This window comes from Anas platyrhynchos, chromosome 4 (assembly GCF_047663525.1).
Source record: "Anas platyrhynchos isolate ZD024472 breed Pekin duck chromosome 4, IASCAAS_PekinDuck_T2T, whole genome shotgun sequence".
In the NCBI taxonomy this organism is placed as follows: Eukaryota; Metazoa; Chordata; class Aves; order Anseriformes; family Anatidae; genus Anas; species Anas platyrhynchos.
In genome coordinates this window covers 37,294,863-37,308,165 of record NC_092590.1, presented here as the reverse complement: position 1 = coordinate 37,308,165, position 13,303 = coordinate 37,294,863, and the positions used below count along the sequence as shown (strand labels likewise).

Sequence of the window (13,303 nt, the reverse complement as noted above, 5' to 3'; positions counted from 1 at the left end):
CCCATCCACCACTGAGATGGCACTCAGTTTGTACAAAACGTCACAAAAGTTCATCTGGCAGCTCTTGGACAAACTACGTCAAGTGCTCTCTTCTGCTGAAGCTGCTTCATTTGCTGCTGACGTTTTTGGAGAAGCCTGGCTCTTTGCTTGCCCTTGCCCATCTCAAGAGCGTGTGTAGCTTGCCTGATCTCAGCCACTGTGAGGAAGATAGTAGCAGAGGACAGTCGAGAAGTTTAATATTAATCTTTAAAGTTGAAGACAAGCTTGGTAGGTAAATCTTAGGTATCCGCGAACCTTTTAGCTCTCAAGGAGAGTGTTAGTGAAAGAGAGCAGAGCAATCTGAACCCATGTTAAACAAAGTGGCTGTAAACCTGTCATTGCTGGAGGATTTCTGCTAGCGTAAAGAAGATTTGTAGTTAGAGAGGAGGAAAGGAGATGTAATTCCAGTTCTTAAAGAATTGTGGTGATCCTGTAAAAGTGAAGCTGGAGGTAGAAATCTGTGTTTTACTCTAGAAAACATTAATAAAAAGGGCTGTTGAAGATGACTTCTGTATGGCAGAAGTTTAGGATACCCTAGGAAATAGTTTTACTGTCTCACTCAGCACAACAGCTTTAGGCTAGATGGTTAATACAGTATTTACCTCGGAGCAAGTGGGGTGATTGGAGTCTGGTGCTGTAAGTGAGGGCTGCCCAGTGCCTAGCAACTCGTGTTGTCACACTGGCTCGCCTCAGCTCTGATAAGAAACCAAGATATTTTCCTCCAGAACCAAATGGAAAAATAAGAGTGTGGGGCACCGGCAGCGTGCACGGTGCAGAATGTTTGGCACAGTGTTGGTGTGGGAGCCTGGTGCAAAAGCACTCCAAAGAAGAGGGAGAGAGCTGGAAGCTTTTTTGGCCCTTCTGGTGTATTTTTAAGTAGTTGTATTTAAGCATGAAAAGAATGCAATGGATAAGGACAATAACAGGGAAAATTAAAAGCCCCTGTGTCCCCTTCTTTTCTTCTGCCTTTGAAAATAAATCTTTTTCTTTCTTCAGTCTTTTTCCTTCAGAACATTCAACATATTATTTTTTTAAGGTGAGTCTGCCACATGAGTTTGCCAGGATTACATGTTACTCAGGAAATAGCGTTAGTGTTTGGTTGATATTTAAATGCTGTTTGATCTTGAATACCCTGTTCTTCCCTTTGGACCATTAGCAGCAGCGTTCAGCATTCAACAGCCCTCTTACCACTTGCAATACCTCTCAATTTGGTGTTACTGTGTTCAATAAGGAAACTAAAAGAAATAAAATAATTGCTTTCTGGCCTCCTAAGTTCTTACTGTGTATATTTTTTTCCCCTTGGTAGACCAGTGTTATCCTGATAAGCTGCATAAATGGCTGTGCTATTTGATGTGTGTTTCACTCACGTACTGTGTTACTGTTGTATGTAGCTGGAATCCATCTATGTTTGCATTGTTTCATAGCACATACTGGTCTTGCAACCTCTGATGCTGATGTGGAACAATACCGGGTGGTTCTGTGAGAGTCAAGTGAACAGTTTTGCTGCAGTAAAAGTCTGCTAACAAGAGAGCTGAGATGCATTTGTGAAAATTCTAAATTAAGGAGCAATAATCAGCGTTTAAATCATAATGCAGTAGTAAGAGGGTATAGTACTTACATGGGTATCAGCATGTAGCTTGTTTTTGTTTCTTTGTGGTTTCATGAATACTTGTGCACTGTTATGTATGTACTGTAGAATATGGGGAAGTTATAAGGGTAAAGGCTGGAGCAGTTTTTTGCTTTTAGCCCCAGAATGAAGTTTGGACTACAGATGGTCTCAGGTGTCTCTCCTGGGCCATGGTTTGTTAAATGGTAAGGAAATCCAGCACGAGGTTGTTTTCCTTTTGAGTCTAGCTGTCATCCTTGTTATTTTTCCTGCAGTGTTGCAAAACAAGTTCCATATTCTCATTCTGCCCATTCTCAAATACTTCCTCTATTTTTACTTGATGCTGTTTTGTTGCTTTTACTTTACTAAGAGTTAGAGCAGAGACTTCCATACCTGTAAATAGCTAGGCACCAGTGGTTCTGCCCAGCAAAGTGCTAGACCAGTTTTGTGTTATTCCCTGCCCTATTTTGGCATAGGGAATGAAAACAGAATGTGGACTTAAGGGTAAGTTTAGCCAAGATGAAAGAAAATTGATGGATGATATATAAAACATTGGGTGACGGATCTTGCAGTTAACGCATGCAGACTAAGCAGGATTAAATATCTCTTTATTCTGGCAGCAGTTGGGACTCTGGCTGTTGCAGCAGTCTGAACCAAATGACTGAGTTGTCCTTCCCCAGTCAGGAGGTTTGCTTCTTCCCAGTTACGACTTGCAACACGTGATTGGTTTTTACTTTGCTTCAGTAATTCTCATCTTTATCAAAAGTGCTAATTTCTTAAAATCTGTCAAAGTCTCTTCCTCTTTCATTGTCTTTTCTTAATGTTGTTTCAAGAGATCAGTAACTGGCTTTTCTGACCCCATCAGGTCATCTTCCTGTGTCCCAAACCCCCAGCTTCCACCCACACTCAGATACTTCCCAAAGTTGTATGGAACAGTTCTTAAACATTTCACAGAGATCATATGTGGAAGGATATTGCAAAAATGTAATGTATTTTCATGACTTCAATACAGGAACTCTGCAAATCTAGCTTTGCTGTGTTAAAAGGTTACTGCCTCGAACCCTGCTGTAGGAATTTCCAGTCCCTTAGCAGGTTTGGTAAAACTCAGTGACTTGACCCCGGATGTTGGCTTTTCCCCCGAAAGCATCAGGGTGTGAGCACAGGTTCTGTCTGCTGTCCCTGTTACCAGAGAGGTGGCCTTCGGTGGGGAGGTGAGATGCACAGCTATGTAGGAGACAGTCTCGCACCATGCTGGTAAGGCTTGGCAGAGCCCGGAGCCTGCTGCAGTGTTTTGGAAGCCTTGCAGTCTGGGAAGGGGGTTTTGGGGAGTGTGGTGTGTGGGCATGCTGGCCTTAATGCGTACCGTGCTTGACATTATTTGAGCACTTCACCTCTAAAAGGGGGAAGCAGAATAAACAATTCCATCCTGCAGCATGGAGCTAGCTCTCATATGACAGGGCTTTGGCAGGGGATTATCGGATTCAAGAAAATTAAATAGGTTTGGGAGAGTGTGGGTTGCTGGACACATTCTCCCACAAATAAACTCTTTTCAGCGTTGTGTTGTGACTTGGCTCACAAATAAGCATAACATTAGATGTTTAAGAAACTTATTTTTCTAAACTTTTAATCCTTTCACAGCTGGCAGAATATTTTTCCTTTTCTGTCTGCTTAAGGAACAGCCTTTTAGCCCACAAGACCTTTGATTTAAAATATCAGTGTTTCCTTTTTGATGGGAATTATGTTGTTTATCCTTCCTTCAAGAAGCTTTAGCTAGTGAGCAGCATCCTGCTGCTTTTGGGTTGAAAAGTATGTGTACGGGCTTCAGGAGCAGCTGTAGAAGGGAGGCGAATACCTGGCAGTGTGACTTTGAAAGGAAGAAGCTGTTGTACCGTAGGTGAGAAAAGGATTAAGGAGAAATGGGGGAGAAGAAGGGAAGGTGGAATGACAAGGATCAGAAAGCGTTTCATTCATTTTAGGTTGTCTTGCTGTTTGTAGAGTATTTGTGATTCAATCCTTGAAGTAATTGAATTGAACTTATGGTGCAGCGTTGTACACCGAAGTTGTACTCAACTTGACACATACAACATACAATGCATTGCATGCAGGACCTGACATAGTCATTTAAAAAAAACCAAACACTTATGTTCTTTTAGCTCCTGTTTAATATTAAAGAACAAAATGCTTAGCCAGTGTGCTAAGAGTTGTTCTTAGCCCTTTAGAACTGCATGTGATATGAAAAAGATTATAGATTAACTAAACATTTCACATTGTCCTTAACCTTGGCGGACAACAAAAATGCGAGTAAAACCTTTACTACTGAGTAGGAGTGTACCAAGACACACATCCTTTTTTTTTTTTTCCCATTGAGCAATTCCTTCCCTCCAGAACCCGTGACACTTCCAAACTGCACGTCAGCACAACAGAGAAGTGTATAATGCTTATTCATGGTGTTATAAATCTTAACAAGGGCTTCAGCTGATGTTGTAGCTGAATATAGAATATGATTACTTCCTGGGGGAAGTAGAATGTAGCCCTCTGACCCCAAATTGTCCAACACCAATAAAATAAAATTGGGTGGAGAAAAATGTGTTAATAATAATAAAAATATATAATATGAAAATAAGTTTAATGCTGTGCCTACAACTTTTGGCATAGTTTTAAGTCCATAAAATTTCTAGTTCCAGTGTAGTAATTCTTCTAAATTTGGTTTATATATGTAATACATAATTTGGTTTATGTATATAACGTTTCACAAGCAGAGCTATCTATGTGAAGTAGGTATGAAATCCTAGTATCTGTGTTTGTGTTAGCAAATGAGTTAGCAAGTTTAGGTTAGCAGAGAATCCTTTTGCTGGCACAACTTACTCCATGTTGTGGCTTAAACTTCTGTAGTTACAGATCTGTTTGTGTGGCCTGTGGCCTTAATTGTGGTGTAGTGAAGCATAAGAATAGATCTGATACTATATCCATGATCATACCTGCTCTGTAATGTGTGGCCTTGTATAAAGAAATATGTATGACAAGTTCCCAGATGAGACCAGAAGAGGCTTAGGCAATACTTGATGCATCTTGTAATGTTCTTAGGCAGACCTGTTAGAGTTCCTTGTAAAAGTTGATCAGGGATAGGAGGATTTTCCAACCTTCTTAAAATGATTCTCTAACCTTCAATCTGTTCTTTTTTTTTTTCCAGACCTTTCTGCAGCCCAAAGAAAATTTGCACATTCTCTGAGAGACTTTAAATTTGAATTCATTGGTGATGCAGAGACAGATGATGAAAGATGTATAGGTAGGTAAGAAGTGACTATAAATGGCTATGTTTTGCCATGACATCTTGGTAATGAGATTAAGCTTTTCTTTCTGTTTTTGTATTACAGATGCATCACTTCATGAGTTTTCAAACTTTTTAAAAAATTTGGAAGAACAAAGAGAAATTTTGGTGAGTTTCAATAAACATTTTAAAAAGCTGTTTGTGTAGCAAGGAATGAGCTGAGAGTTGCAGTTGCTTGCTGCTTTTTTAACCACCAGGCCATTCATATTGATAACTTAACAGGGGAAGCTCTCACTGTGCAGTCTTTGCTCTGTAGTTTGAAATTAGAGGCAGCAGCTACCTCTTAAAGAAGGCTATCGTGATAACGACAGATAATTATGAATTGGCTTAAAATGGTAGTACCCCAACAAGTTGTGGCTGGGGTGAAGTCTAAAAGCACCATGGTGGTTTTTACCTGTTACAGTAAAAAAAGCACAATGGAAGACACAATAGTACGTGCAGGAGGACATGTGAGATTGGGAAGCCGGCCAGACTAGGATCCAGGATCTCTGTGGCACCAGCTTCAAGATTCAGGTGTATTTGGGATACAGTCTCTTGGCTGGATGCAGTAACAGATTTACAGCCCTCTTCTTCATAGGCAGGCAGTCTGATGGAGACTTGCGTATGCGAACGTTTAGTTGCTCGGTTGTGTAGATGGGAGTGTTTGTTCACATATCTGTGATTGCTTAGGGTTTTAGTGTGATTGGGGTCAGGTTGGCTGCATGTCGACCATGGGCTAAGAGCTCTACAATGTGCCTTTGCTGTTTTAATTTCCTAACAGAAGATTTGCCTGCAGTGTAGGAGGATGTAGACAAGCAAGAAAGCTGGTGAAAAATTTTTGCAGATTTTTCTATCTGTGGCAGTCTTAAGCCCAATAATATTGATGTTATGGTATTATGTCCTGGTATGTTGTTTGGATATGGAACTGTATTTGGGTTGGGGCTAAGGGCTGTGTGGTTCCTTGCAAATTACTGCAGAATAGTGTCTTTATATATGAGACAACTTTTCAGTATCTTGAATTGCTTTGCCAAATCGTAGGGATTGCTCCAGTATGTAATAGTGCTGCTTTTGTTCCTTGTAATTCTGAAGTACAGCATTTGCTCTGCTTTTTCCTGCCAGCCACTCCTGTATTTTATTTTAGTGAAGTTACGTACATCTAATTAGTGAAATTCTTTGGGAAACTTCTGCAATGAAAAATACTTCCTAGCCTGTCATGCTATTTTCCAGTCTGTATTTTGATGTCAGGTTTTGGAGAGGACTTGAGAGTAATGTGGCATGTTTCAATGATGGTGTCAATAGATCTTCAGCAGTGACAGATTACCAACACAGTAGGCTTTGCAGAATCCAATGTTCTCTGTATAGTGAAAACACTTCTGTTTTTCAGCCTGAATGCCATAAAACAGTACTACTAATTTTTTGGTATGCTGCCCATGCTTACACAGAAGGTATTATCACACTGAAAGCTTATTCCTGTAAGTTTCTTGATAAGAAAAGTATGAAATGCAGTATCTTTTAGAACAGTGGTAGTTGGATTAAAAACAACAACTGGGGAGTATGAAATATGGTGGGCCAAATATTTAATTCCAGACAGAAACGATATGCTTTGAGTTACCAGATGTGTGGCCTGTTCACTGCATCTGTCATCTTGGAAATGTTATGTATCGCTTTTAGAGTCAGCTAGTACAACAGTGGGCATAAGTCTCTGAGAAAATGATTGTGTGGTGATTGGTGAAGATCATTTTCAGCTGCTGCTCTGACTTTTTTTTGACTTTTCAGTGTGTGTTTGAACAGTGAAATGAACTCTAGGGATACTCCCATGGAGAATAAGAGGGCAAATTGAACTCAGATGTTTGGAATCATGTCAGAGATCCAAACAGTTTCTATTAAGATGTAAATATGATAGCAGGATTGTTTTCAAAAGCATCCAGTCTCCTTCATGTTAGCTGTTTACTGAGTGTTTTTCCCCTGATTGTTTTGAAGGTGACCAGGAGGTTTCTGACTGCTCACTTCAGGCTCAATGTGCTGCAGTGTTTAGAGCACTTCAGTGCTCTAAGTGCTGCAGATGAGAAACTTCAGTCATATTAAATAAGCCTAAAGAAATCCATGAATAATTATGAAACTTAAGGCATTTCAGATATTGCTGTGCATTTTAATTTTTATGCATTTGAGAAGAAGGTTAAGTTTTTCTTACCCACATGGTAAATTAAATACAATTTCAAGTGTGTTTCATATGTGAAATGAGATCCTTATCACCTATAATTCTCATGTTTTTCAGAAAGTATGATGTGTGAAGAAGCTAGAGTCTATAAAACTTTGTTAGTGTTTACTATAAATTCACTTGGTTATTGTTTGTCTACCAAGTGTTCATCTGGTGGATATTTAATAATTTAATTCAGATGTTTGAGTCCTACGCTTCATGGTTGTATGACTTCTCCCACCCCTTCCAAAGGCTGCCAGAATCATGTCCCAGTTGTCAAAGGATTTAGTGGCTTGTGAAAGGGGAGGTCAGCCTTAATCCAAGCATTCCACTGAGCTGTTACGGAGTGGCCAAGATAAAAACAAATTACGCTTTTCCATAGCACCATAGCTTGGTGACATTCCTCAAGGCAGAGAGGAAAGAGGTCATTTTGTCCCTGAGGATATTCTGGAAGTGATTTTTTTTTTTTTTTAATGTGTTAAGGATGAGTAGAGTTCTAGAGCTTACATTCCATTCTTTTGGCAGTGCAGCAGTTTCATGGAAGTGCAGGGTTGAATGGGACCCTTCCAAGTTACGAGGAAAAGGTTGGGGATGAGCAGGCACCAATGCAGTGATGCTAAGATGCTCAGTCCTTCTGTCGAGCTCTTCTCCCACACAGCAGGGAGGGCAACAGCCCTCCCGCAACCCCAGTTCTCCTGACTGAAGCAGGTTTGAGTCTTTGTGATGTGGTGGGAACAACAGATTTGGCTCGCTGACCTCATTTAGGCTGTGCTGATGGTAGGCACCTCCTGGGGGTAGGGCATCCCCTGACAGCACTGATTGCATGACTGGTGTGTGGTTATTCCATTTCCTCATTTGTGGCCTTCCTTTTTACCACCTTTTATACTTCCCTTTCTTTCACCAGTCTTCTCCCAGGTGAACAACCTGCCCCTATCCAGCATTCTCTGCTGATTCTAGCTTTGGTAACTGATGCCCAAATGTGATGCTGCTCTTACTGTTCCCTCAGTTATCTCAGCAGTGGGTGGTACTTCTGTTGCTGTGACCCTGATGTTTGCGTGCTTCCACTCCCTCAGAGATCTATAGTGTTCCTCTTACTCAGCTGCCTGCGGAGTTCTGCTGTCTCTCACTTAGTTCCCCTTAACCATGCTGGTTAAGTCCAGGCAGCCCTCATGGCACCATCAGTAACTTCTGTCAGCTTCTCTCCCTGTTGGGTGCTGTGTCCAGTGATTTCTCAGGTCTGTCCAGTGGCTCTTCTCCTGTCCCATTAGCTTTTTCCTGTGTCAGCGCTGAGTGAGTTGGATGGATTTTGCCTGCAGCCCTTCAGAGGTGTGATTTGTAGTAGGGTCTTATGTACCTGGATCATCCCTGATAAGTGCTTGTCTAAACCGTTCTTTAAAAAAAAAAAAAAAAAGAAATTAAATTCAGGGACAAACTATATTTCTAGTTTCACTCTGAGGTTTAGTTGTTATTTTGTTTTTTTTCCCCAGATATCTGTCCTGTCTCCTTTTACTGCAAATTAAACTTATTTTTTTTGGCCTTTTCTACTGTATTCATGGAGTAAAACTCATCACTTTTCCTTCATAGGAGAATTTTCACTGTTACCCTTCCAAAGGCTGGAAGACTGCTACCCTTTCAAAGTAGTTTAGACATCTCTCATGTCAAAATTATTTGGAGTCCCGTTTTCTGAAGCTCTGACACTTTCTCTTGGATTTAAGTCACTCCATATGTACATTAGTCTGGTGGAGTTATTTGTAAGTCATTCCACAAATTGTTACTGAAAACTGGATCATGCAGGAAACTAGATTCTACTTCAAACATCCTCTTAGCCAAATATCTATTTCTCAACAGTTTTTCAACTATTTTTTTCCTTGTTCTTCTCATGGTTTATTTGTTAAGACCAGGTCACCACCTTTGCTTTTGAAATTGTGGGGTGGGTTGAAAAACTAATAGAGGAGGTTGGCTACGATGCTGATCTCAAACAGGAAATTGTTATTCTTCACCAATTCATAGTGTTTTACCTTCTATACCATTCCAGGACTTAGGAGGATTGGAACTGGAATGTCTGATCCATTCATCAGTTTCTGCATTTTCTTCCTTTAAAGCTGCTGCTGTTTGCTCTTCTGCCATGCTCTGGCAGCTTGCTACCTCTCCCCTTCATGTGCTTTGTTGTGCTCTTCAATTAATCTAAAGCAAAGCCTCTTCTAATTAAATGTAATTAATTCTTCATCTATGCAATATAAGAAGAATACATGTAATTATTATTAAGAAATCCTTACTCTCCTTAACATCCAGCTGTTCTACTTTGTTAGATGGCTTGTTAGAATTAACTGAGATATTTTTCTTCAATTATTAAGATTTAAATTTGTTCTAGAGTCAATTGCTTTTTTTCTTTTAACTCTTTCCAGTTGAATAATGATTTTATAGCTTCCCTTCCCACTGTTTTCTGAAATACCTATATATATGTGGATGTGTGTGTATGTATGTATATGTATGTGTGTGTATATATATATATATATATATATATATATATATATAAACAAACTCTTTTCCTCATGGTTTTCTTTGCTCCCTCCCAAATAAAACAGGTTTTTGCCTCAGTCTTTCTAACTTTATCCCAAGTAATTGTGCATTTCCTTTTTACTTCATCACATTTTCACTTTCGATGGCATTTTTGTTACAATTATATTCACCTCATTATGTTTCCTGTTAGTTCTCTAAGGCAATATGAATTTACTTTGATATGATCTCTTCTATTTGCTAGTTTTGGCACAATTTTATTCCTTTCAGTATCTCCTAGAAAAGATGGTAAGTTCTAATTTTTGAGCATGATATTTTTTAACTGTTTTTCATATTAAATAGGACTTTTTTTTTTTTTTACCTTTCATAAAACTGCTTGCAGTCTTTCCTCTTGAAAATCCTTTTGCATTTTCACCAGTTTCACCAGTCTGTCAGAGTCTAGTTCAAAATAGCATCTTTGCAAATGCATTGTTTAGAAAGAATTATTATTCCCAGAGTCTATCAGGAATGTAAGCAAATGCACCTGTATTGATTTTTTTAAAGAAAATAGCTTGGTGAAGTCTCTATTGTATTCTTTCTTCTTCTACCTCCAGTGACTTAAAAAAAAAAAAAAAAAAAAGGGGGGGGGGGAGAGGTTTCCTAGCTGTGGTTTCCCAAGTTAAAAGAAGTTGTTAAGGTTGAAAGGCATACACTCAAAAGGTTAAAGGTAAAATTTAAATCATCTGTGCAAATATGTACTCACACTTATTCATGCTTAACAATACTAACCTCTTATGATTAAAGTATTTAAATACATGAGTCTATTTCACAGGTGAAGTGCTCACTTAACAAGTAGCGTTCATGAATAGCTTACTATTACCTTTTGTTCAGTGGCTATGTATTTAGTTTACACTGATCCTATGTTGCTGTGAAGATGGTGCTGTTAATTTTTCTGTGTTTTTCCTTGGTCCTCAGCATGTAGATATTTAAGGGTTCATAAATCTTAATCTGTCTTCAAAGTAATCTCAAGAAATCTGTGAAGGAACAATGGTTTTACTCACTGATCTAGGTAAAAAAAAAATATCCAACAGTTTTGGATTTTCAATGTAAGGTGTACAAGATCTGCTCAATCAGAGCTCACAGCATTTTATGGTATTCTGTGTGTTTAGATCCTGTTAAATCCCTTGACAATGCAGGCTGCTAAATAAGTGTGCCAAGACAGTGGAAAAAAATATGTAATTGTGTAGCACTTCTGAAAAATTAGGTTGCCAACAGCCTAGTGAACATCTCAGGTGAGGAGATAGAAGCACAAATAATTCAATTTCTCAGGAGCAGCATTTAATAACTTTAATCACAGGACCTAGATCCCTCCCTCCTCCCCCCCCCCCTTTTTTTTTTTGCCTTCCTGCAAGCTGTCTGATTTGATTTTAAAAAATGTAACTCACTGGAGCATTTTCATTCTGTTATTTCATCAACGGGAAATGTTTGGAATTTGCGTTGTAAAACTTTCATCAGTTTGGGTTTTGCTGGTTGTTAATAACACCACTGTTTCTTGTGGAGAACAGCTCTGACAATAATTGAGCAGTTCATACTTGACTAAACACTGGAGCTCTTGTTCACTGTTAGATTCTTTGCCGTTCAGTGGCATCGTTTTACTCAACTATGAGCTTTGCCATGAACAAAGAAAATGAGTATTACGCTATTTCCTTTTCAGAGTAGCCTTTTCGCTTTGTCAAGATCTTTATACAGCCCAAGTGTGGACTGGGAGTGATTCTCAGTTCTTATGTGAACCCGGCCAGTGTTCGGGTGTGTTACACTGTTGAGCTCTGGCATATTGGATTTGCTAAAAGGAGCTATTTCCTGGAAGCTTTCATCCATTTCAGATGGGAAAAAGCTGTCTGTATTTCTTCTCCTACTTGTTATGTTTATTGTTTCGTAGTATTTCTCTAAATAGTGGGATGCGTTTAATAAGAATAAATTTACTCAAAAGACATGACTATTAAATATTTCTTGTAAGTAATCTTTATTACAAACCACTGTCTTCATTTAGTTTTCCTATTTAAAATGAAGTAATTTTCTTTTTGTGTTCTCTGCTTATGATACCAGTTTAACTTTTCAAAGCCAGCTGTCTCATGGCAAGTGTATCAATGCAAACATTCTTTCAGAGCACAGCATAGCATATAGGTCAGAGGAGGCATTTTTAACCGTCAGTCATAAACTTCCACTGAATGGAAAGAACCTTTGACAAGAGGGGACAAAGGAGTCCTGCCACTGTACCATCTGTAATCCAAGACTGCTGCATTTAAATAAAGAAAACAAAACAAAAATAAAGCTAAGTATGAAGAACAGGAGTGTGCCAGTACCACAGCTTGTGAAGCAGGGTTTGGTTTTGGGAACAGTTTCTGAAAGTCACTGTTTTAAACTCCAGGGGTAGTTTTCTGGAACATCCACGAGGAAGGTGATTTGTTTTGTTACAGGTACCTCATGGCATGCTGAAAATATACAAAATAAATTGTATCCAAGAATACCTGTCTGACACTTTATTACCAGATGTTTTCCCGCAGAAGCAATGAACCCAGAGGACTGGATGTCACTACTATTTTCATAGCTTCTGCACACATGCAAAGACACAGCTATTGATATGCGATGATATACCCTTAAAATCCTTTAGTCTGTAGACTCTAGTACTTCTAACACCCAAATTTCTAAAATACCCTTGTTTTCAGTCCCAGTGTGTGACTGAGGGAGGCTTTTGCTCTTATTTTAGACTGTAAAGCTACAGGGAAAGCTCTAGAGCAGTGAGAAAATCCAGATTTTACAAGGTTAAAATGTGCACTTGAAAATGAGCACATAGATTAGGGGAATAGACTTGGGTGTTGATTGTGCAATTGTCAGTGCTCCAGTTAAGTACAAAATGGGTGCTGAAGAGTGGGTAGAGAGATGCCGCTATGTCTGCAGGGCGTACTGGCAGGAGAGCTGGCTGGTACGGCTAACTGGGAGCATGTTCTTGTAAGAGGAAATCGTGTTCCCATGGGAAAATAAAGGATGGAGATTAAACCTTTGCAAGGAAGCGATTGAAAATAACATTTGACTTCCTCTGCAGTGGAGCTGTATCTGTGCGGTTACGTAACACAGGCTTTCAGACACAGAGTTTAATGTTTCCAGAAACTTCATTATCAAATTGAGGCGTGTAGCAGAAGAGATTTTTTAGAGGGAGAGGCGTTTTTTTTTTCCATTTCTTCCCCTGCACCCAAATATTGGAGATCCCAGAAAGTCACCTTTTGTACTAGGCTGAATGTTGCACTTCCTTACAAGGAACACAAAGAGCTCTGTATGTCCTCTGTGAGCAGAAATGCAGCTGCAGGTAGTAAAGTTCTTTATTAGAAAGTACACTTCTTTATTTAGCAGCAGTGTTACCTACTTTATTATTGAATCACTGTTAGCTGTGTCTTCCTTTCCGCATTCTCTGTTACATTGAGAAGGGCAAAACTTCCTTCCCAGATCCAGTTTCATTGACACTTACTCAGTTTCACAAGCTCTGCCCTTCTGGCTGTGGGCCTCCTCCTTTGCTTTGTTGACAGGGAGAGACAATCCTGCCCCTGTCCACAAATAAATCTTCCCAGTCAGCGCACTGGGAAACTTTAAACCACCCTGTCTT

The 13,303-nt window shown here is 39.4% G+C and overlaps 1 protein-coding gene across 4 annotated transcripts in view; it reads left to right on the top strand.

Annotated features, from left to right (window-relative positions):
* The window catches only part of ARHGAP10 (Rho GTPase activating protein 10), a 143,489-nt gene that overhangs the window by 36,740 nt on the left and 93,446 nt on the right, over nt 1-13,303 (top strand). For 3 of the 4 annotated variants that reach the window (XM_027456676.3, XM_027456677.2, XM_027456678.2), the window contains 2 exons: nt 4,836-4,931; nt 5,020-5,081. In XM_027456676.3, coding sequence (XP_027312477.1) covers nt 4,836-4,931; nt 5,020-5,081 — 158 coding nt within the window. Of the gene's footprint in view, nt 1-4,835; nt 4,932-5,019; nt 5,082-13,303 lie in introns of those variants that run through there. The other variant, XM_027456679.3, reaches the window with a different exon arrangement.